Source organism: Crassostrea angulata, chromosome 4, assembly GCF_025612915.1.
Source record: "Crassostrea angulata isolate pt1a10 chromosome 4, ASM2561291v2, whole genome shotgun sequence".
Classification (NCBI taxonomy): Eukaryota; Metazoa; Mollusca; class Bivalvia; order Ostreida; family Ostreidae; genus Magallana; species Magallana angulata.
The window spans coordinates 27826428-27848981 of NC_069114.1; the positions used below are offsets into that span (position 1 = coordinate 27826428).

General features: G+C 31.9%; 1 protein-coding gene and 3 non-coding genes across 4 annotated transcripts; 1 reads left to right on the forward strand and 3 right to left on the reverse strand.

Moving 5' to 3' along the window:
* Nucleotides 1-423: 423 nt before the first annotated feature.
* Nucleotides 424-495, reverse strand: Trnap-ugg (transfer RNA proline (anticodon UGG)). The gene has a single exon. It is a non-coding gene; the product is annotated as a tRNA-Pro (tRNA).
* A 483-nt stretch (nt 496-978) lies between these two features.
* Trnap-agg (transfer RNA proline (anticodon AGG)) lies at nt 979-1050 on the forward strand. Its single transcript has one exon. It is a non-coding gene; the product is annotated as a tRNA-Pro (tRNA).
* Nucleotides 1051-2912: 1862 nt separating this feature from the next.
* Nucleotides 2913-2984, reverse strand: Trnap-agg (transfer RNA proline (anticodon AGG)). The gene has a single exon. It is a non-coding gene; the product is annotated as a tRNA-Pro (tRNA).
* A 5808-nt stretch (nt 2985-8792) lies between these two features.
* On the reverse strand, nt 8793-11963 carry LOC128179404 (interleukin 17-like protein). Its single transcript, XM_052846812.1, has 3 exons — nt 11871-11963; nt 11569-11708; nt 8793-9225 (listed from the first exon to the last, which is right to left on the reverse strand). Exons 1-3 carry the CDS (start codon nt 11883-11885, stop codon nt 8874-8876), a joined length of 507 nt encoding a protein of 168 aa, XP_052702772.1. The 5' UTR covers nt 11886-11963; the 3' UTR covers nt 8793-8873.
* Nucleotides 11964-22554: the final 10591 nt, after the last annotated feature.

The following is a 22554-nucleotide window of genomic DNA, read 5'->3' on the forward strand; positions in this document are numbered from 1 at the left end:
CAAGTATGATGGACATTTCCAGCTTTACTTTAAAATTGAGTTCGACAGGTTAATCAGATATGTATTATATGATATTTACGTGGTAAAATAAAAAATCTGATTCACTAATTCACTTATGTGTTTATGTGTAATTCGATGTTTAATATATATATATATATATATATATATATATATATATATATATATATATATATATATATATATATATATATATATATATATATATAAAACACTAAAACAAAAAGACTCGGGCTCTTCCGGGAAAATTGAGTTCGACAGGTTAATCAGATATGTATTATATGATATTTACGTGGTAAAATAAAAAATCTGATTCACTAATTCACTTACGTGTTTATGTGAAATCCGAATGTTTAATATATATATATATATATATATATATATAACACTAAAACAAAAAGACTCGGGCTCGTCCGGGATTTGAACCCGGGACCTCTCGCACCCAAAGCGAGAATCATACCCCTAGACCAACGAGCCACGTTAATAATCGCGAATTTAATTATGTATTATTACATATAACAATTAATATGTACATACTATTTCAAAATAAACAGGGGGTCAATATACTATGAAAGCTAAATAGATTTTTTTATTTGGATTTCGAAGTTATCATCTTTAAACAGACAGAAATTAAATTCTTCATGTTCAACGTGGCAAAAATCTCGGGCCTTTACGGCAGCCAATGGCCTTCTCTGCTGTTAATCGTTCCTGTCCCCCGCAGGCTGCCGGAAAGGTGCGAGCAGTTGTAGTAGGGAAATGAGAGTTATCTTTCTTTATATTACGTAGATCTACATATGATAATTGCAGTTGCCTGAACTGTGAAGCTAAATGTTTTCTTTATGATTATGTGTATTACTCGGAACTTCAGATAAAAGGAACAGAAAAGTTCCACATTTTGTAGAATTAATTGACTTTTTTAAAATCAGTTTTAGTACCAAGTTTTATCATACGTGTTGTATCGGCTCGTTGGTCTAGGGGTATGATTCTCGCTTAGGGTGCTAGAGGTCCCGGGTTCAAATCCCGGACGAGCCCGAACGTTTTTGTAAATTTTAAGAGGAAATTTAAGTTTATGAAATCACCGAGAATCGACTTTTATCTATAAGAAAAAATTTATCGCACTGTCAAAAAAATGATATTTTTTAACTGAACAAAATGCGTTGATTTATGAGGTTAAAAATATGATTTCTGATCTTTTATACTGATATGATACATGTATTCTTATGTCCAGTTTGACTAACGAAACGTCAAACTAGTATTCTAAAAGACAGTAAACGCATGTACCTTACGCATAACTATATTTTCTAACGAATATGATAAACGATAAAATATCATGTGGCATATTTCAGAATGAAAAGGCTTTCTTTTTTTGGGGGGGGGGGGGGGGGGTTATGGAAGGCCGCGTTTTTATTTGTCGAATGTGGTTAGTTAATATATTATATAAGGAATAAGGAATCATTCTTTGAGTATTATGAGGTGATAATTTCGGTCGGGGTGTTATCAAATCCAATAAAGCCCGAAGGGCTTTATGATAGATTTGATCACACCCCGACCGAAATTATCATCACATAAAATTCAAAAATGATTCCTTATTACTTATATAATTTTAAGCCATCGTATGATTATATATTTAAATATTAATAAGCTAACCCCGCTGGCGCCTCGATTTGGCGTCATTTGTGTTATGGGTTATATAGTACAAAATCGATCCGTAGTTTTATCACAGGCAAAGACACTGGAAAATGTAAATATATACCGGTAACCGATTGAATTGATATCCGATCGCTCTTCTCTGGGATAGGTCCAAAGCAATATTGATTAATTATCATCGAAATATTCTTATGTTTCTGGCGAAACACGTATCTTTAACATAATTTTATTTATCTAGGTGCAAGGGTGTAGCTCCCAGTCTGAAAAAAATGGATTGACGACTTGGACGCTACAGTTCCTCATGTGTTCTAAAAAAAGTTATTATAAATTATGGCGCACAGTTTCTCATTTTCGAACACATTCTGTTTAATATTCGATTCTAAAAAAATCCTCGGACATTTAATCACAGGTAACGTTAATGTACCTGCCTCTGATGATAAACATCACGTCCAGGAAAGTGAAGAAATGTAGTTTGTTTAAATTTTTTGGCGACTCTTGATCTGCACGTGAAGTTAACATTCTTCATTTTCCGAGGTCGGTTAGCGTGTGAAAGAGAAAGTATGTGGCAAGTAAAGCGTTAACATCAGTAGTAAATTGTCTGTAGAATTTGATGGTATTTTTTTTTCCACAGAATTTGTGTGGAAATAAGGTTGATCATGCAATCCAAAAGTAGCGAAAGTTTTTTTTTTTTTGATTTGTTTTTTTTTTTTGGGGGGGGGGGGGGGTTTGGTTTTTTGGGGTTTTTTTTTTTTTTTTTTTTTTTGCGCAATAAATTGCAACTTTTTGACACGTAAGACACTGTGGCCCCAGGTCGTCCATTCGAATTTTTTTCAAACCATGGGATACAGACCTGCAGCCAGCATTTATCCAGCATAGTAATAAAGTGCACGTTGTCCTACGGTCAGGTTTACTTGCTGTTTCGTCATAGACATACTCTGGTTTTCGCGAAAAAAAAACGCCCCATAGCCATCAAAGATGTACATTTATTTTTAATGGAAATGTCTCAACGGGTTGTTCTTTCCCCTTCCTGTTTTGATTCTCAGAATGATATCATAAAACTATATACATGTATACCTTGATATATAAGTTCAAAATGATTTTTGATCGTCAATTATTTTTTTATCGGACGACGATCGAGTCGACCGCGTTCTTCTGTAACATGATATTTAATTGGTTGACACGATTATTTGACGAAATGCTATTTGGGTATTTATATGTCTTTGAATTTATATAACAGAAGTGAGCTTGGGCTCGTCCGGGATTTGAACCCGGGTCCTCTCGCACCCTAAGCGAGAATCATACCCCTAGACCAACGAGCCACGTTAGTATCGTATTAAAGCTTTAGGCAATTTATTTTGGTAATTCACATTATCTACATGCATTATCCCAATATTTGATTTCTCTTCTCCATTATCTAAATGCATTAACCTAATATTCATTTTGTCTTTTTTTTAATATAAAAAAAGACTTTAATTTTTTTTTAAAAATTAAATCGTTCAATGAACAAAAGATGGCCAGATGTCAGGGTTTGGTTTTTTTTATAGTTGCGTGTGTATATCTGTTGGGTTTTTTTTCACACACTTTCTAAAGAAGTGATACAATATCTTCATTAAAATTTCAATGAAATTATCTGTTTTGTATTAAATCGAAAGAAAATAAATTTATTTGAAATCGTAACCATATGTGTATGTAAATATAGTTTATTACCTCTTGCCCTGTTTTCTTTTGATCACCTAACGTACCAATTTATTTTTTTCATCAATTTTCCAGTCATTATGCACACCTCCCTAAAAAATTATATAATAAAGCATTCGTATAATTATAATCAAAAATTAAATGTATCAATGTTTGAATTTTCCTTTTTGGGGGGGAATTATTTTATTTATTTACTTTATTGGGGGAGGGGGGGGGGGGGGCTATAAAATATAAATTCCCATCAGAAAAGACCAGGAAATAGAATTCGACATTCTTCTACAAAATTCACGACCAAGACAGAAATACATGTAATCTTAGACTTAGAAAGATGGATTTATCCATTAAAGCGTGATCAAGGCGTTGCTTGGTTAGATCAGCTTACCTGTTTCCTCCATTCCACTTCTGGTTTGTTTTTGTTGGTTTGTTTGGTGTTTTTTTTTCGTAACCTGTTTTCTCATTTGCGGTTTCCATAGTAATGTGCAATTTAAAGGGAAGTGAAATTGTTAACTCTAAAGGAATTAAAAATAATAATAATAACACATTCTTCAACAAATCTTGTGTAATTTGCACGAATTCTATGCAACATCTTCCGGAAAACATGATACATTAAATATCAAATATGAATCTAACAAAAATGAGCGATTCTGTTTCATGAATAGAAATTTTCCTAAAATATACACATTTATTTGACGGTTTAAAAAAAATCAGCAAATATCATTCAAAAGAGCAGTTCTAAGGATGAGAATGTTATTTTATTGGTTGGTATTATTATCTACCATACACGAAGCGTCATATAATGTTTGTCTTTTTTTCTTTTCTTTTTTTTTATTTTATCTGTCCCACATAATGAACTGACCTTTGTAAAGGGTTAAAGGATGTCGTACAAACAAAATGGTAAATACATGCAAAGCACACACACACACAAGACAATCAAACAAAAAACAAAACAAAAAGAAATCTTAAACATGGGTCATGTTATTTGGTAGTAATCTTTAAGTTACTCTTAAATTCTGAAGGCTTAATTCAATCCAATCTCGACATTTGGTATTAAAAACTCTTTCATCTCCAATTAAACCAAATCCACAATCCCAAAATTTTTACTTTTCTTCATTTAATCTCTCAAACTTTTTTTTAAAAGGACTATATATGATACGGGCCTAAAATGGCCCCCTAAAATGAACATCATCATTTTACTATAATTCTTTGTTTTCTTAGTACAGATATATATGTCATGTGTTTACATAATATTCATTTTGGTTCAAGTGCCCACAATTTAGAAACATGACATTGTAAAGACAACCTTTTCCCGCCATTTTTGCATTTTTAGCATAAAACAGCTTGTTTTCAAGCAGTTTTTCCTTCAGAAAACATACAGCGCATGCTTGAACAAACAAAATATTTTTTATCAGAGATGTATCCAGCCAAGACTAATAAGTGAAAAAAAAATTTCCTTGTTCAAGCATGCGCTCTATATTTCCGTTCGTAAATAGATAAGAAAAATGTCAATTTTTGGCTAACTTTTATTGTATTATATAAATAGCGTCACTTCTGACGTCATATACTGCCAGTGAGTGCAAATAAATCAAATAAATAGATGAAAAATATATTTTGTATCAACTCTTCTAAAAAATAAGTTAACATTTTATTGTACCCGAAGCACTTAACAAATGGCGAATTATGGGGGCCAAATTTAACTCTTATCATATATAGTTCTTTGTAAAAAAAAGAATCTTAGTATACCTAGCTTGCTCTTGGAAATCTATTTGTGTTAACTCTTCAGACATTTTGTCTCAATGATTGATATAATTACTACAAGGATTGATTCATATTGTAGTCCTATTCATATAAAATTTAAAAAATGATAAACTCTCTAATAGTCTGTTCACTATGGAAAGCCGTAAGGTACCCCCACATAATTATCCGACATCTGACAAATACAAGTACTATACAGTGTGATATTTTCTCAACTATGACAAGTATTTAATAAGTAAAACCAAGATGTCTTTTGCTTTTAAAGTATCACGTTTTCATCTCTAAAAACAATAGGCAAAACCAATAATTGGCAATTTATTTACAAATCCTTAACGGCTGTTAAGATTGTAAAGAAACCACCAAAGATGCTTATTTATGTGGCCGATTTGGAAGTAATGAATATAATATTCAATTCAAAAGAAAATACCAGTATATAAAATCATATGTAATTATATCTTAACATCATGTCAAGTGCACGTAAAACGTGTATCTTTGAAAATACTAGTATTCTATATTCAAACCATCTGCGCTAGCCAAGGGTTTCTGATCCGCACCGCTTCTCACGAACCAAGGAACCATCTTCGCTAGCCAAGGGTTTCTGATACGCACCGCTTCTCACGAACCAAGGGTTAGCGAAGATGTATTTAAAAATGAAAGATTGAAAGTTCTTATCCCTTGATAATCGTCTGCAGAAAAGAGAAAAGTACGATTTATATCCATAATCTTTTGTGTTTTTTTTTTTTTTTTTTTTTTGCTTTCTTTTCTCACTACATACATTTTCAAAGAGTGAAGATGCTCCGCACCAGAACAATTTATGGCGCTACATAAATGTCTTTCAGAATCAGCCCAATATTAGAAGAAATCGCAATTGTGGTTCTATGGTTGCTGAATTCACCAGCCTTTAAATACAGTATGAACTGCATCTTCAATCGCATCTGCTTAGTATGTAAAAGTGAAAATGATAAGAGTACAAATAATCTATACTACTATATTAAAATAATAGACTCGAATTTTTAGTCTTTAATACCGAGAAATCGGAAGAATACTGTCTTTTGTTTTATATATTTTAAACATCTTTGGTACTTGAAGATTACCAATTTGTTTTTATTTTTTCTCAGTTAAGCTTCGCTAATTAATAATCAACGAAAATTCCTCAAAAAATCCCGGAAATCACCTGGATTTTTTGGATTTTACAATCGTGCACTTGCGCTAACGGGATCTTTAGTTTATATTTGTTTCCACAATATCACATCTGCCTGAATAAACTCAGAAATGATAATACAAATACGGGTAAATTTTCATTGGACTTTTGCTATATATTTTGTTCATATAAATTAATGATTTCTTATGAGAGAAAGTATAAAATAACAAATATACATTTCAACTAAGCACTTACTTTCATCTTCGTGATGACAAAAAATATTTGATTACATGCAAAAATGTTACATTATATTTGTTAGGAGAGTGAAGATAGAATATGTTTTATCGTAAAAATGAATAATGTCCTACAGACCCAGTTTTACAAAGAATATACGATTACGTGTACGTTGGTGAAAAGGTGTTGAGTTCTTCCATTCTATGGATTAAAATTTTTAGTTGAAAGGTATTTGCAGTCTCAAAAAGGTTTGTTGTGATGTATTTGACTGTTATTTTCAAGGCAACATCATTCATTAACTTTCTCCAAAATCGTTCCAGAGCGATTCTGCAATTTTCTGCTACTTTACGGGTATAAGTAAGGGAGGGGCTTTTCCCGAGACACAGTTAGGTTATTCAAACTAAGGAAAGTGTAGTGAAATTAATAGCATTATTGTAAGCTTATAGCTTTGTTATGTAAATGTCAATAATAAGGTGTATCGATGTACCTATTTCTAAATGTTCGATATGCAATGTCAACCCGTGCACGCACGGGTCAAAGTCTAGTATTTTATTGTGAAATAAACCAGCAAGAAAAATACATAGTTGATCAATTGTCTTGAATCGGGGGCGCAACCACATGCATTTATTCATACATTCATTCTAAAACCTTGAAGGTTTTTTCCCAGAATTTCTTCTTAAGTTGATTTGTTATAATAACATAAAGTTAAATTATCGCTGTTAAAAATCTTCATATTTTCTTGATAGTAAATCCCAAAGACGTTCAACAGAAAAGACCAAATTTAAATTAGAATTGACATTCTTCTTCATAATTCACAACCAAAACAGATATGATCTTTATCTTATGGCGATAAAGCTCCTCACTGAAATGTAACCAGTGCGTCGCTTGGCTTAATAAAGCTTACACAATCGTCCATTCATCTTCTGTTTTATTTTTTTTTTTATTTATTTTTTTTTTGTAACTCGATTCTTATGTGCACTTTACCTAGTAATAGTGCGTGTAACTTAAAGGGAAGTAAAATTGCTAATACCAAAGAAATGAAATAATCATCACATTTTCTATCACAAATCAATTGCAATTTGCATGAAATTTATGCAATATCTTCCGGAAAACGTGAGACATTAAATTTAAAAAGGAATAATTCCAACAATATCATTGTACTCCACGTATTAAAATTTTACTCTGCACATTTTTAGGGTGTTATAAAAGAAGCATTAAAATACCGGGGTTTTTTTATGGAAGAACAGCTTTGATTATTATTTATTACGCATGAAGACTAATATGATGCAATTCTGTCTTTTTTAATTTTTTCTGTAAATTACCTACCTTTGAAACAGATTGAAAGATGTCGGACCACAAATGTAGGTAATGTATTGACTATATATGTCCCATAAGTCCAATGTAAAGAATCCTGCACATCACTGAATTTACCACCTACTAATGCAGTGTGTTACTGTGGAATCATTTAATTTCGTGGGGGCCAATTTTCGTGGATTGTTGGTTTTTTGCATGTTCATGGGGATCTAATTTCGTGGATGAGTCAGTTTTCAGTCTCAGTAGGTAAATCAAACCTTTTATAATTAGTTTTTGTTGAGGATGTAATTTCGTGGGCGAGGGCTACCCACGAATACCACGAAAATTGAGCCACCACGAATTTTAATGAGTCCACAGTATGTCTTATTCAAAACATCGATCTGCTTCATTTTCGTAACATGTAATTTCACGTAGCATGTCCCTGTTATAACGTACTAAGTTTAATGGAATTTTTTTTTATTAATTCTATTAGTATTAAAACATGATTTCAGGAAACTTTTTATAGCATGCGTGTTTTATCTTCCGTTAAACATTGAAATTATAATTTGGTTTTGATGAAAATATTATTTAAATTTTTTTCTCATAAAGTAGCTTTCAGGATGAAAGAAAAACTTTAAGTGCTATTGCTGTTTACATGAGTTGTTTTCTACATAATATAATTGGTACTATATACATGTATTATTATATTTTCTATTTTGATTGGAATTTTTTCATCCCTAAATTAATTTTCCCTAAGACTAAAATGTTTAGCAGCAGAAAAATATATGGTCTTATGTTTCAGAATCGACCTTTTGTTTTTAAGGGGGGAAAATGACGATTTTGATTCTATGGTTGCCGCTGCATTTCTTTGCAATTACGAAATTCCTGTGAAGGAGCAACTTAATTCATCAGTTTTCATTACGATATATATTGCTTACACGATTTTTTTGGTCCAATATGCATACATGTATATAGAATGTAAAACAATATGAGTTTATGTACAAAAATACTTTATTGTTAAATAAACCGGCAAGAAGGCACATACATATCTGATTAATCGCCCTAAATCGGGGATGCTTTACTCTGAAATCATTCATTGATCAAAGAAAAGTTTACATGAGCATCCAACGACAAAGGGCTCCATTACGGGTTTATATTCGAACACCCCGCTAGCGCATCCCACCCTGCGTAGAACCATCTGGTATTGGAAGGTGGGCACGCATCTGGAGAAGGCGCGGGGCCCCAGAGTACTGTCCAACACCGACAGGCACTCGGTGCACTTACACCGACGCTGGACGATTGTCTGGGGGATTCTGTTGACGTCGACGTCAGTCACACGGTAGGTCGGACAAATGGAGGTCCGAAACTTTGGGTCGCTTAGAACGTCGGTCTTACTGGGACACCTGGCGTTGAATCTCCTGGTGTGCGTGCGTTTCTCTACAAAGCTGTAAGACAACAAATACAGTGTTGAATGCACTGTTTGCCAAAAATCTGTCATGGATTTTTATTTTAAGGGGTTTTTTTCATCAGATATTAAGTCAAAGTCATATACACTCAAAATCATGCTTAGTGCGTTTGGATTGACTTTGTGGAAATAAAAATCTTTTCATAGATTCATGTAAAATTCTTGAAAAGTGAAAACAAGAGATCGGTTACTTTACATCGTATCTGTATACAAAGTACTGTATCTAGTTTGTTCATCAACAATACCGCCATTGTTTATTGTACAAATTTAAGATATGATATGTGAGGTTTCTAAAAGTTTATTATATTTTTGAGGTTTTAAAAAGTTTATATAATGTTAGTATAAACATATTGCACACATTTTTATTATCAAAAAATAATAAATTTAGATGAATATTGGTAAGAAGAATTATTAGAAGAGTTATTCCATTGTAAAAGCGGAATTAGAAATATTTAAAGGCTTTCGAAATCGTTTCCTCAAACATACGGAAACAATCGCAATTTTGTTTTCACTGAAGATACCTAGATATCTTTGAAAATATTGATATCAACAAAAAAGAGCGCAGTTCCTAAAATATAATGTCATGAGTTGTGATATTTAGAGTTTTAGGTAAACTGTATATCTTTAGAAAAAGAAGAATACACATGGATCGCTGTCTTTTTTATAAATTGGATACATATTTGATTTTTTAAGTGTTAGTGTCTGAGAGTATAATATATACCAGGTATATCTGAATTTTAAAACTATGCACTAAACATGATATATCACTTAAATATGTACCATAAGTGAATAATTTCTTTTCGCGCACTTTTTAAATTTTCAAATGTGCGCAAAACAGAAACAAAGACCCCTTCTAGTATGTTGAATCATAAAAAGTCGTGATATGTAAATAGGAGGGGTGGTACTTTTGATTAATAAATGCTTTTAACTGAATGTTTTTTTCTCTAATTGAACTTTGCTGGTATTTATTTATGAAATTTGATGTAAAATAGCATGAAAATATCTAATATGGTGGCATAGATCTGCCACCACTTGTCAGATATTTATGTTAACTTGTCAGATCTTTATGTTGACTTGTCAGAAAATAACCATAGTGACTAGAGACTAAATATTTTGTTGTCAAAGCGTGTTAGTGCCACTAACTGCTATCTAACAAGTTTACATAATCATCTGACAAGTCAACATAAAGATCTGACAAGTCAACATAATTATCTGACAGAAAAAATAATATGGCCACTAGTTTAAAGAAAATTATCATTCATACGGTGGCATAGATCTGCCACCACTTGTCAGATAATTATGTCGACTTGTTAGATAATTATGTTCACTTGTCAGTTCTTTTAGTCGACTTGTCACTTATTCACGTGTTTAAGAATTCAACACTTTAACCTTTCCACGCCCAATTTGTGTCATCCATTTGAAATAATATTTTCTGACAAGTCGACATAATCATCTTTTAAGTCGATATAATTATTTGACAAGTCGACATAATTATCTGACAAGTCGACATAATTATTTGACAAGACGACAAAACATCAGACAAGACAACATCATTATCTGACAAGTCGACATACAATATGAATGATAATATTCTTTAAACTAGTGGCCATATTATTTTTTCTGTCAGATAATAATGTTAACTTGTCCGATCTTTATGTCGACTTGACAGATAATTATGTTAACTTGTCAGATCTTTATGTCGACTTGTCAGATGATTATGTAAACTTTTCAGATATTTATTTCGACTTATATGAAATAATGATGACAAGTAAATGGCAGTTAGTGGCACTAACACTCTTTTACAACAAAATATTGAGTTTCTAGTCACTTTGGTTATTTTCTGACAAGTCAACATAAAGATCTGAAAAGTTGACATAAATATCTGACAAGTCGACATTATCATATGAGAAGTTAACATAATTATCTGACAAGTGGTGGCAGATCTATGCCATCATACATTCATATTGTAAGTCGACTTGCCAGATAATGATGTTGACTTGTCAGATGTTATGTCGTCTTGTCAAATAATTATTTCGACTTTGTCAAATAATTTTATCGACTTAAAAGATGATTATGTCGACTTGTCAGATCCTTATAACGACTTGTCTGAAAATATTATTTCAAATGGATGGCACAAATTGGGCGTGAAAAGGTTAAAGTGTTGAATTCTTATAAAACACGTGAATAAGTGACAAGTCGACTTTAAGAACTGACAAGTGAACATAATTATCTGACAAGTCGACATAATTATCTGACAAGTGGTGGCAGATCTCTGCCACCATAAATATGACATTCAGGGCTGTCCTTTTGTTTTATTCCTAACCTGTTTGGAACATTACGCAAGGTGAGTTTTTTCTCGACATCCATCTGGAGGGTTGTGATATTTAGAGACTCTGGATCCCGACAGAGAGTGGCCACGGGGATAATCCATATGTCTGATATTGCCAGCAGTAACAAAAAATTCTGAAATTTAAAAATATAAAAATTCATTAATACTAAATATTAATTGTGTTTAATCATGATCACGTATTATCATCAAAAGCGCATTGCAGAAGAATGACTTAAGCTTTTATTGTAAGAAATGCTTTATTCATTTATTTATCTACCATTATTTATTTTTCTTACCAATTTTCCCATCATTGTAAGTATTGAAAGTTGTGCTTTTACAAATCAAATTGTAAACTTGTTGCGCTTCTGGTGTATTTAAGTTTTCCTCAATCATTTCTCCTTATATATTGTCGGAGAAAAAAAAATATAATAAGAAATTTGTGATTATATAAAGTATATTTATCGATGTTCTTCCTGATTTTGATAAGGAAAACCCACAGACTGCACCAGATGAGGGTTTCAAACTTCATTGGACATTCCTCTTCAAAAAATTCACCACCAAATAAGATATAATATTTAAATTCGTTAGGGCGGATCAGGCCATTGAGGCGTTTAAAGCGTTCATGACTAGATCATCTTACAGGTTTATTCAGTCATTTTCTCCCTTCGCCCTTTTTAAGCTGTTTTTTCATGTGACGTTTCCCTAGTAATGTGTGATATTTAAAGGGAAGTTAAGCTCTCTACCAAAGAAATATGTTTCGCTTATCCAGTCAAACTCTTGTTATTTGGTGATTTGTTTTGGGTCAAATGTAATACACTTTTAATAATATGAATTTAAAGTCGTTTATTACAAGTGTATAAAATCCGATTTTCCGTAGGTTTTGCGAAACATGAGAATTATATTTACAACTTTAGTAAATATAGTTCTATAAACGATTTATATGATATTACGTTTTATGAATGAGTACAGTATCTGTAGAGATAACGTTGAACTTTATAATTACATTAACAATGTATTTATGGATGATTTGAATGCAACATCGTTTTGATAAACATCATCATTGCAAGACTAATTACAATAAAAGAGCGTGGTCAAAATATTGTGAATATAAAATTTTCATTGTCTGTTTGCATTGATAAATATTACAAATATGCAAGTGTGCAAATATATATATATATATATATATATATATATATATATATATATATATATATATATATATATATATATATATATATATAGTCTTATGGTTCAAGTATGTTTTTTTCATCATGATTAGATGCAATCCATTCATGTGAGACGTGAGTCTCACGCGAGTGCCTGAATCTTCCTTTCATTTGAAGATATACATTTTATGGGCTATAACACAGGGTACATGTGTACTGTGTACAAACCATACATGCCCCGCTGGTTGACTTCCGCGTACAGTGTACGGCAAACACCTTGTCGAGTCATGGTACATTGTCATCCACGCTTTCAGGAACTGACGACCATGTATTAAATTTCTCTTTAGAACGTACATTTGGATCATTACTTTTAAACCAACCCCCCTGCCCCCCACATAAAAAATCACCAAACTAAAACCATGTTGTTGTGGGTTTTTTTTACAGAAATTGACGTAAATCCGGCGATTATGAGAATTGCTTGATTGATTCTACCCAGTACTTTCCCTAACAATCTGAAGTCAATTTATCTTGCCTCCGTCATATAGACACCCGTTTTAACTTAAAAGTTATGTTCTTTGAAATGATGCAAACTGAGTGAGGCAAAAACTTTACTGCTTGCTCGATCTGCATGCTTGATTTATGATAACCGGAATCTTACTGGTTTTATTTAGTTATGGACCAAGGAAATCGCTACAGACATTGTTGGGGGTTTTGAATTAAACACCAGCTCAAATTTTAGCAACAAACAACTATATTCACTAATATTTACATTTTCCAGTGTCTTTGTCTGTGATAACACTACGTATCGATTTTGTACTATAAAACCCATAATACAAAAGACGCCAAATCGAGGTGCCAGCGGGGTTTGCCTATTTATATTTAAATATATAATCGTACGATGACTTAAAATTATATAGATATAAGTAATAAGGAATCATTATTTGAATATTATGAGGTGATAATTTCGGTCTGGGCGTGATCAAATCTATCATAAAGCCCTTCGGGCTTTATTGGATTTGATCACGCCCCGACCGAAATTATCACCTTATAATACTCAAAGAATGCTTCTTTATTCCTTATTGAAACACCCAGTAAAATTAGATTTTTTTATTTTAAAATTTATGTATTTTAGGGGAGATTTTCCCACAATGTACTCTGATTCAACTCATATATGTAATATGTTATGCAGATTGTTTTGAAAGTCTTAATTATCAAATTAAAAAAATCTTAAAAGAACTGGTTAATTTATAATGCAGTTGTTAGGAAATGTTTAGATGTTCTTTCAATGAATATGAATAACAAACGAGTTTCGAAATTATTGCAACATTACCACACTAAACCCGCGTATGGCAAGGAAAAACTATTATTTCAATATCATGTAGAACAGGTTTTAAAATAGTTCACGGCATCAACCAATGAAACAGACACATAGGTTTTAGTTTTTAAAACATTTCTACCAAAGACCATGAAGGAATTTCTTTCAAAAATGTTATTAATAAATTTATTCCTACTGCAGTAAGCATGCACAAAAGATTAACTTTCTTAATCATCAAATTCTGAATAATTAGCAATTTTGTAATTATTTATGAATGCGAGTTTTGGGTTTCTCGAATTTAAAATACCAAAAGCTTACTCTCATCAAGGTATTATGTTTAAGAAGCGTCTATGGAGACGTGTTTGAGGTTTGGTAGATGGTCGCATACAGTTTAAATTTAAGAAGTAGGTTCCAATAGGAGGAAAAAGCACTTCCAGTTAAAAAGAAGTAATATTTTGCAATACTTTGCCCACAGTCGAACAATCTTTAGTTAAGGGTACTAGTGAATTACAGTTGTTGTTCATCATCCTGAAAGACCATTGTAATATTTTTTTGTCTGAGTTTTGATTTATCTGAGTTTGTTTGTTGGTAAACTTATTTGATTAATGTAATTGGTATAGTAAAACAAACATTGTAAAATACACTTTTAAACTTTTTTTTATTGTGTAAAACATATTCTAAAGAATAATAACAGCAGTTAAATTGTCTTGTTTCTTGAAAATAAGGAAAAATACAGTTATTTAATTTGGTAGGTAAGCAGTATCATTCAAAGTAGAAGGTATGTATCAATAATAATCAACTCATTTAACCTTAGTAATCTATTCATAAAGAAGATGGGGGAATAAGATGGCGCAAATGCCCATTCGGTTTAGTAGTGAAATACAATTTTGAATTTATTTTTCCCCAATATATCTATTCAAATATATTATCATACAACTTTTCAAAGGCAAAATTTCTAACTATAGTCAGTTCTTAATATATTTAACAAAAAATAAGAAAAAAAGAATATTGTGGGAAATGTTGATGGTATCGAACCCGTAACATAAAAACCCTAGATATATAATGTTAGCTTATGCCAGGTATTCTAACCACTGAGCCATTTTAGACACAACGAAGTGGGCTTTTTAAATATTATGTGTGACTAAGGCCACGAACTACCGGACTTGTATTATTTTTTCAAAACGTTCAGTTGTTGGGATACAAAATGATATTTTTAATGTATAGTGGGTCATCTTTTCACGTTTTTGTTGATTGAAATCGGTTTGTTTTCCAATAGACCTTAATTAGATTATGAGAAAAATATGGAGCACAGACCCACTCTATAAAAGAAAATGCTTTGAAGTTCTAAACAATGACAGTATTTGCAGCTTTTGATACGCATACGCCTGTTTGTATCAACATATTCCAAGTATTGAACATACCTACAGGTTAAAAATCAATGATTTGTTAAATATATATTGTTTTAAATGATTTAAAAAAAAACCATCAGATTTATTGATACTTTAATTTTTCAGTAGCCTGTCCGACCGCGTATGGGCATTTTACACGCCTTATCCACCCATCTTCTTTATACTTATCATTTGGCTATGCATATATTCTTGTGTGTGAAACTACTAATCATTTTTAAAACGTATAAGTTTTCATACTATCAATGTGCAATGCCTTCATGTACCTGTAACAGTACAGGTGTACGGATCGTGCACATATTGACTTACATACGCAATGTGCGGTAATAAATCATTTATTATCATTCTATGCATAAGGAACTTACTAACACTGTCATCGAATTTCTCATTAGCATGTATGTTTGTTTCTTTATTTTCAATCCACCCACCCCCTGGAAAATCAAAGAAAATGACGTAACTTCTATGCATATGACAACCGGCATTGCATTATTATGTTTAAATCTACCCAGTACTTTCCCTTGCTGTCTTTACCCTATGTTTCTAGGACAACAATTAAACAGGTTCATGTTCTTAGAAAGGATGCCAACTGTGTGGGGGCAAGTGCTTTGTTTCTTTATTTTCAATCCACCCACCCCTTGGAAAATCAAAGAAAATGACGTGATTTCTATGCATATGACAACCGGCATTGCATTATTATGTTTAGATCTACCCAGTACTTTCCCTTGCTGTCTTTACCCTATGTTTCTAGGACATCCATTAAACCGGTTCATGTTCTTAGAAAGGATGCCAACTGTGTGGGGGCAAGTGCTTTACTACTCGATGGTTCATTCTCGAAAACTTCCTGACGTGCCTCGAATTACGGACCAAGAAAAGTGCTACGAACGGTGTTGGGGTTCCGAATTCACACCAGATCAAATTCTAGCCACAAACAAACATTGCAGAGTTTATTGTTGGCCATGCAGTGAATTTTTTATTTGTCTTTTGTTTATTCACGGATTGTTTGGGGGAAACTTTTATCCCATCAAACATTGACCGCTAGATAGTTTAGGTATGTCAAAACGTTCCACAACTTTGAAAGATATTTTGAAGCTAAGATATATTTCTAAGAAATGTGATCAATTAAGAAAATTGTGATAACAATTTGAATTCGTTTAATATGCATATGTATAAAGTTGAGATCTTAAAATAAGCACTGCATTACTCTCATCATAGTAAAAAAAATAAGGCGCGTCGGGGGAGAGGCTTTCGATGTTCGTGTGCTGCTTGCAATCAGCTGTTTGACACAACTACACAACTACCCAAATTCCAAGGTCTTGTAAGATCTAAAACGGTTCCATTTGTTTTTGAAGTTACATTTTAAAAAGTGAAACGTGATTCGATATGTGATTTAGTTAGGAAAAGAAAGCTCTCTCTCTCTCTCTCTCTCTCTCTCTCTCTCTCTCTCTCTCTCTCTGTACAATGTTAATAATAAGTCAGTAATAAAACAGTATAATATATTTTTCCAATGGTTCTTCTTATAGTTATCATACTGGTTTATTATTTTATTTCAATCACTGTTAATTTTTAGAAACAGGTATTTTTCGAATGTTTCACATCCTTGTTTGTAATGTCAACAGAGAGGGTACAACGTAAGATTTTTGGGAGTTGATTTTAATCAACTCACCTATGCAGTTACTCAGACAAACCGAAAGTGAAACAGTGTTTGGACCGCAGCACAAATTATTGCTGCTGACAAGACTTAGTTCTTGAAAATAATTGATGAATTCGATGTAATGTATGCTTAAGCATTGTTTTTCAAGGAAACTTATTTATAAATACATGTACCTTGAAAAAAGTCAGATTTTAAATAGTGCGGACAATCTAAATATTTTTTGTAGTCGTGTGTATTCCTACGCCAGAGTAACATATAGTCTCGTTCAACTCGACGCTCGGCTGTCTCCGTAAATCCTTGTCGGAGATTTACGGTGTCAGCCGAGCGTTTGGTTGAACGAGAATAGAGTTCAATATTGCTTGGGTTCATACAATTTTCGAGAAAATTGACAATTTATTTTAATATTATCTTGCCTCCGTCATATACACACCCGTTTTAACTTAAAAGTTATGTTCTTTGAAATGATGCAAACTGAGTGAGGCAAAAACTTTACTGCTTGCTCGATCTGCATGCTTGATTTATGATAACCGGGATCTTACTGGTTTTATTTAGTTATGGACCAAGGAAATCGCTACAGACAATGTTGGGGGTTTCGAATTAAACACCAGCTCAAATTTTAGCAACAAACAACTATATTCACTATTATTTACATTTTCCAGTGTCTTTGTCTGTGATAACACTACGTATCGATTTTGTACTATAAAACCCATAATACAAAAGACGCCAAATCGAGGCGCCAGCGGGGTTTGCTTATTTATATTTGAATATATAATCGTACGATGACTTAAAATTATATAGATATAAGTAATAAGGAATCATTATTTGAATATTATGAGGTGATAATTTCGGTCTGGGCGTGATCAAATCTATCATAAAGCCCTTCGGGCTTTATTGGATTTGATCACGCCCCGACCGAAATTATCACCTCACAATATTCAAAGAATGATTCTTTATTCCTTATTGAAACACCCAGTAAAATTAGATTTTTTTATTTTAAAATTTATGTATTTTAGGGGAGATTTTCCCACAATGTACTCTGATTCAACTCATATATGTAATATGTTATGCAGATTGTTTTGAAAGTCTTAATTATCAAATTAAAAAAATCTTAAAAGAACTGGTTAATGCAGTTGTTAGGAAATGTTTAGATGTTCTTTCAATGAATATGAATAACAAACGAGTTTCGAAATTATTGCAACATTACCACACTAAACCCGCGTATGGCAAGGAAAAACTGTTATTTCAATATCATGTAGAACAGGTTTTAAAATAGTTCAAGGCATCAACCAATGAAACGGACACATATGTTTTAGTTTTTAAAACATTTCTACCAAAGACCATGAAGGAATTTCTTTCAAAAATGTTATTAATAAATTTATTCCTACTGCAGTAAGCATGCACAAAAGATTAACTTTCTTAATCATCAAATTCTGAATAATTAGCAATTTTGTAATTATTTATGAATGCGAATTTTGGGTTTCTCGAATTTAAAATAACAAAAGCTTACTCTCATCAAGGTATTATGTTTAAGAAGCGTCTATGGAGACGTGTTTGAGGTTTGGTAGATGGTCGCATACAGTTTAAATTTTAAGAAGTAGGTTCCAATAAGAGGAAAAAGCAGTTTTGAAACGTGACTTCCAGTTTAGAATAAGTAATATTTTGCAATACTTTGCCCACAGTCGAACAATCTTTAGTTAAGGGTACTAGTGAATTACAGTTGTTGTACATCATCCTGAAAGACCATTATAATATTTTTTGTCTGAGTTTTGATTTATCTGAGTTTGTTTATTGGTAAACTTATTTGATTAATGTGATTGGTATAGTAAAACAAACGTTGTAAAATACACTTTTAAAATTTTTTTTATTGTGTAAAACATATTCTAAAGAATAATAACAGCAGTTAAATTGTCGTGTTTCTTGAAAATAAGGAAAAATACAGTTATTTAATTTGGTAGGTAAGCAGTATCACTCAAAGAAGAAGGTATGTATTAATAATAATCAACTCATTTAACCTTAGTAATCTATTCATAAATTTATACTTATCATTTGGCTATGCATATATTCTTGTATGTGAAACTACTAATCATTTTTAAAAAGTATAAATTTTCATACTATCAATGTGCAATGCCTTCTTGTACCTGTAACAGTACAGGTGTACGGATCGTGCACATATTGACTTCCATACGCAATGTGCGGTAATAAATCATTTATTATCATTTTATGCATAAGGAACTTACTAACACTGTCATCGAATTTCTCATTAGCATGTATGTTTCTTTATTTTCAATCCACCCACCCCCTGGAAAATCAAAGAAAATGACGTGACTTCTATGCATATGACAACCGGCATTGCATTATTATGTTTAAATCTACCCAGTACTTTCCCTTGCTGTCTTTACCCTATGTTTCTAGGACAACAATTAAACAGGTTCATGTTCTTAGAAAGGATGCCAACTGTGTGGGGGCAAGTGCTTTGTTTCTTTATTTTCAATCCACCCACCCCCTGGAAAATCAAAGAAAATGACGTGATTTCTATGCGTATGACAACCGGCATTGCATTATTATGTTTAGATCTACCCAGTACTTTCCCTTGCTGTCTTTACCCTATGTGTCTAGGACATCCATTAAACAGGTTCATATTCTTAGAAAGGATTGTTGCAACCACTATTGAAATAAAACCACTATTGAAATAAATTATTTCAATAGTGGTTGGGAATGCATTTCATTAGAAAAATCACTTTGCAACCACTATTGAAATAAAACCACTATTGAAATAAATTATTTCAATAGTGGTTGGGAATGTATTTCATCTGAAGAATCACTTTACAACCACTATTGAAATACAACCACTACTAAAATAAAATATTTAAATAGTATTCCGGGATGTATTCCATTTTGAAAATCAATTTACAGACACTGTTGAAGTACAACTACATTTAAAACAATTTTTTCAATCGTAGCTTAGAATGAATTCCTTCATTAATTTTTCTTTGAAAATTTACATTTTTTTCTTTACATTTCTCTTTCTACAAACATATGTCCTATGCTATTGTATATTATTTGCACAATTGTGAACATCTTGTAAATTGCCAGAACTTCTATTCAAACCCCCTGTATATTGAATAATTATATATTCATAAATATTATTATAAATATCACAATTAATATAAATTATTTCAATAGGGGTTGGGGGTTATTTCACTACAACCACTATTGAAATACATTATTTCAATAGTGGTTAAGGATGCGATTCATTTCAACCACTATTGAAATAATTTATTTCAATAGTGGTTGGGGATACCTTTCATTTCAACCACTATTGAAATAAAGTATTTCAATAGTGGTTGATGATGCATTTTAGTTTTATATCTATTATTATGTCTGTTTGTAACACTTTCCTTTCTGCTAGGGGAGTTTCTTAAGAAAAGAAGTAAGTATGTCTTATGAGATGATGAATTCCTTTTTTATCATGACGTTCTTTGATTTACCTCTATATGGTCATGTTTCCCATACCACCTGTCATCTGGAACCGAAAGTGTTATGCACAGTCGGAATAATAGGCATTAGAATAACATCCTACCACTATTAAAATATTTTATTTCAATAATGGTTGTAATGAACCGCATCCTTAACCACAATTGAAATAAATTATTTCAATAGTGGTTGTAATGAAATGCATACCTAACCACTATTGAAATAATTTTTTTCAATAGTGGTTATAATGAAACGCATACCCAACCACTATTGAAATAATTTATATTTCATTCAATATTGGTCTTAATGAAGTACATCCCCAACCATCATTGAAATTATTTATCTTAATAGTGATATTCATTATCACATAAATCTATAATGATATATAAGCTATAAATTATTCTTTAATATACAGGGGTTTTGAATAGAAGTTCTGGCAATTTACAACGTTGTTTTCTAGTACAAATAATTTACAATTTCCATAAAACATGATATATCTATAGAAAGAGACAGGTAAAGATAAATATGAAAACAATTTCATATCTTAATCTGCGAGGATTGGTTATTTCTGCACAACAGTGAAAATCCTAAAATAAGTACATTTACATCGTAGTCTTGATTACTATTACCATAAAATATGCAAGTCTTTAGTACCTTAATTGTGTATTTGAATTGTTTGTTAAATAAAAACAAATGTATATGCATGTTTATCTGCGAGAATTGGTTATTTACTTCTACACAGCAGTGGAAATTATACCATACTTGTGTATTTAATATCATTCGTTAGATTTCTTGCATTTCAAAATAGTTTGCAAATATGATATACACTTCTTTCTTTCCAAATGTATTACATAGTAGTGATAACATAGTTATATTTACAAGTAATTCATTCCCATCTACAATTAAAAAAAATTATTTAATAGTAGTTGAATTTTAATGGTGTCTGTAAAGTAGTTCTTATCATGAAATACATCCCTAACCTCTATTGAATCATTACTTCAATAGTGGTTGTATTTCAATAGTGGTTGCAAAGTGATTTTTCTAATGAAACACGTCCCCAGCCACTATTGAAATAATTTATTTCAATAGTGGTTGTATTTCAATAGTGGTTGAAAGGTGATTTTTCTAATGAAATACATTCGAATTCCCAACCACTATTGAAATAATTTATTTCAAAAGTGGTTTTATTTCAATAGTGGTTGCAACAAAGGATGCCAACTGTGTGGGGGCAAGTGCTTTGTTTCTTTATTTTCAATCCACCCACCCCCTGGAAAATCAAAGAAAATGACGTGACTTCTATGCATATGACAACCGGCATTGCATTATTATGTTTAGATCTACCCAGTACTTTCCCTTGCTGTCTTTACCCTATGTTTCTAGGACATCCATTAAACCGGTTCATGTTCTTAGAAAGGATGCCAACTGTGTGGGGGCAAGTGCTTTACTACTCGATGGTTCATTCTCGAAAACTTCCTGACGTGCCTCGAATTACGGACCAAGAAAAGTGCTACGAACGGTGTTGGGGTTCCGAATTCACACCAGATCAAATTCTAGCCACAAACAAACATTGCAGAGTTTATTGTTGGCCATGCAGTGAATTTCTTATTTGTCTTTTGTTTATTCACGGATTGTTTGGGGGAAACTGTTATCCCATCAAACCTTGATCGCTAGATATTTAAGGTATGCCAAAACGTTTCACAACTTTGAAAGATATTTTGAAGCTAAGATATATTTCTAAGAAATGTGATCAATTAAGAAAATTGTGATAACAATTCGAATTCGTTTAATATGCAGTTGTTAAGCAATATGTATAAAGTTGAGATGTCTTAAAATAAGCACTGCATACAGGTTTCGATTTTATTGCAACACTTCCATACAAATAATGGTTTTTAGTAGGAACAAAAAAACAACTGTAACTTAAATTTGATGTACAACTTAACTGGTTTTGGTTAAGAAAATTAGAAATAT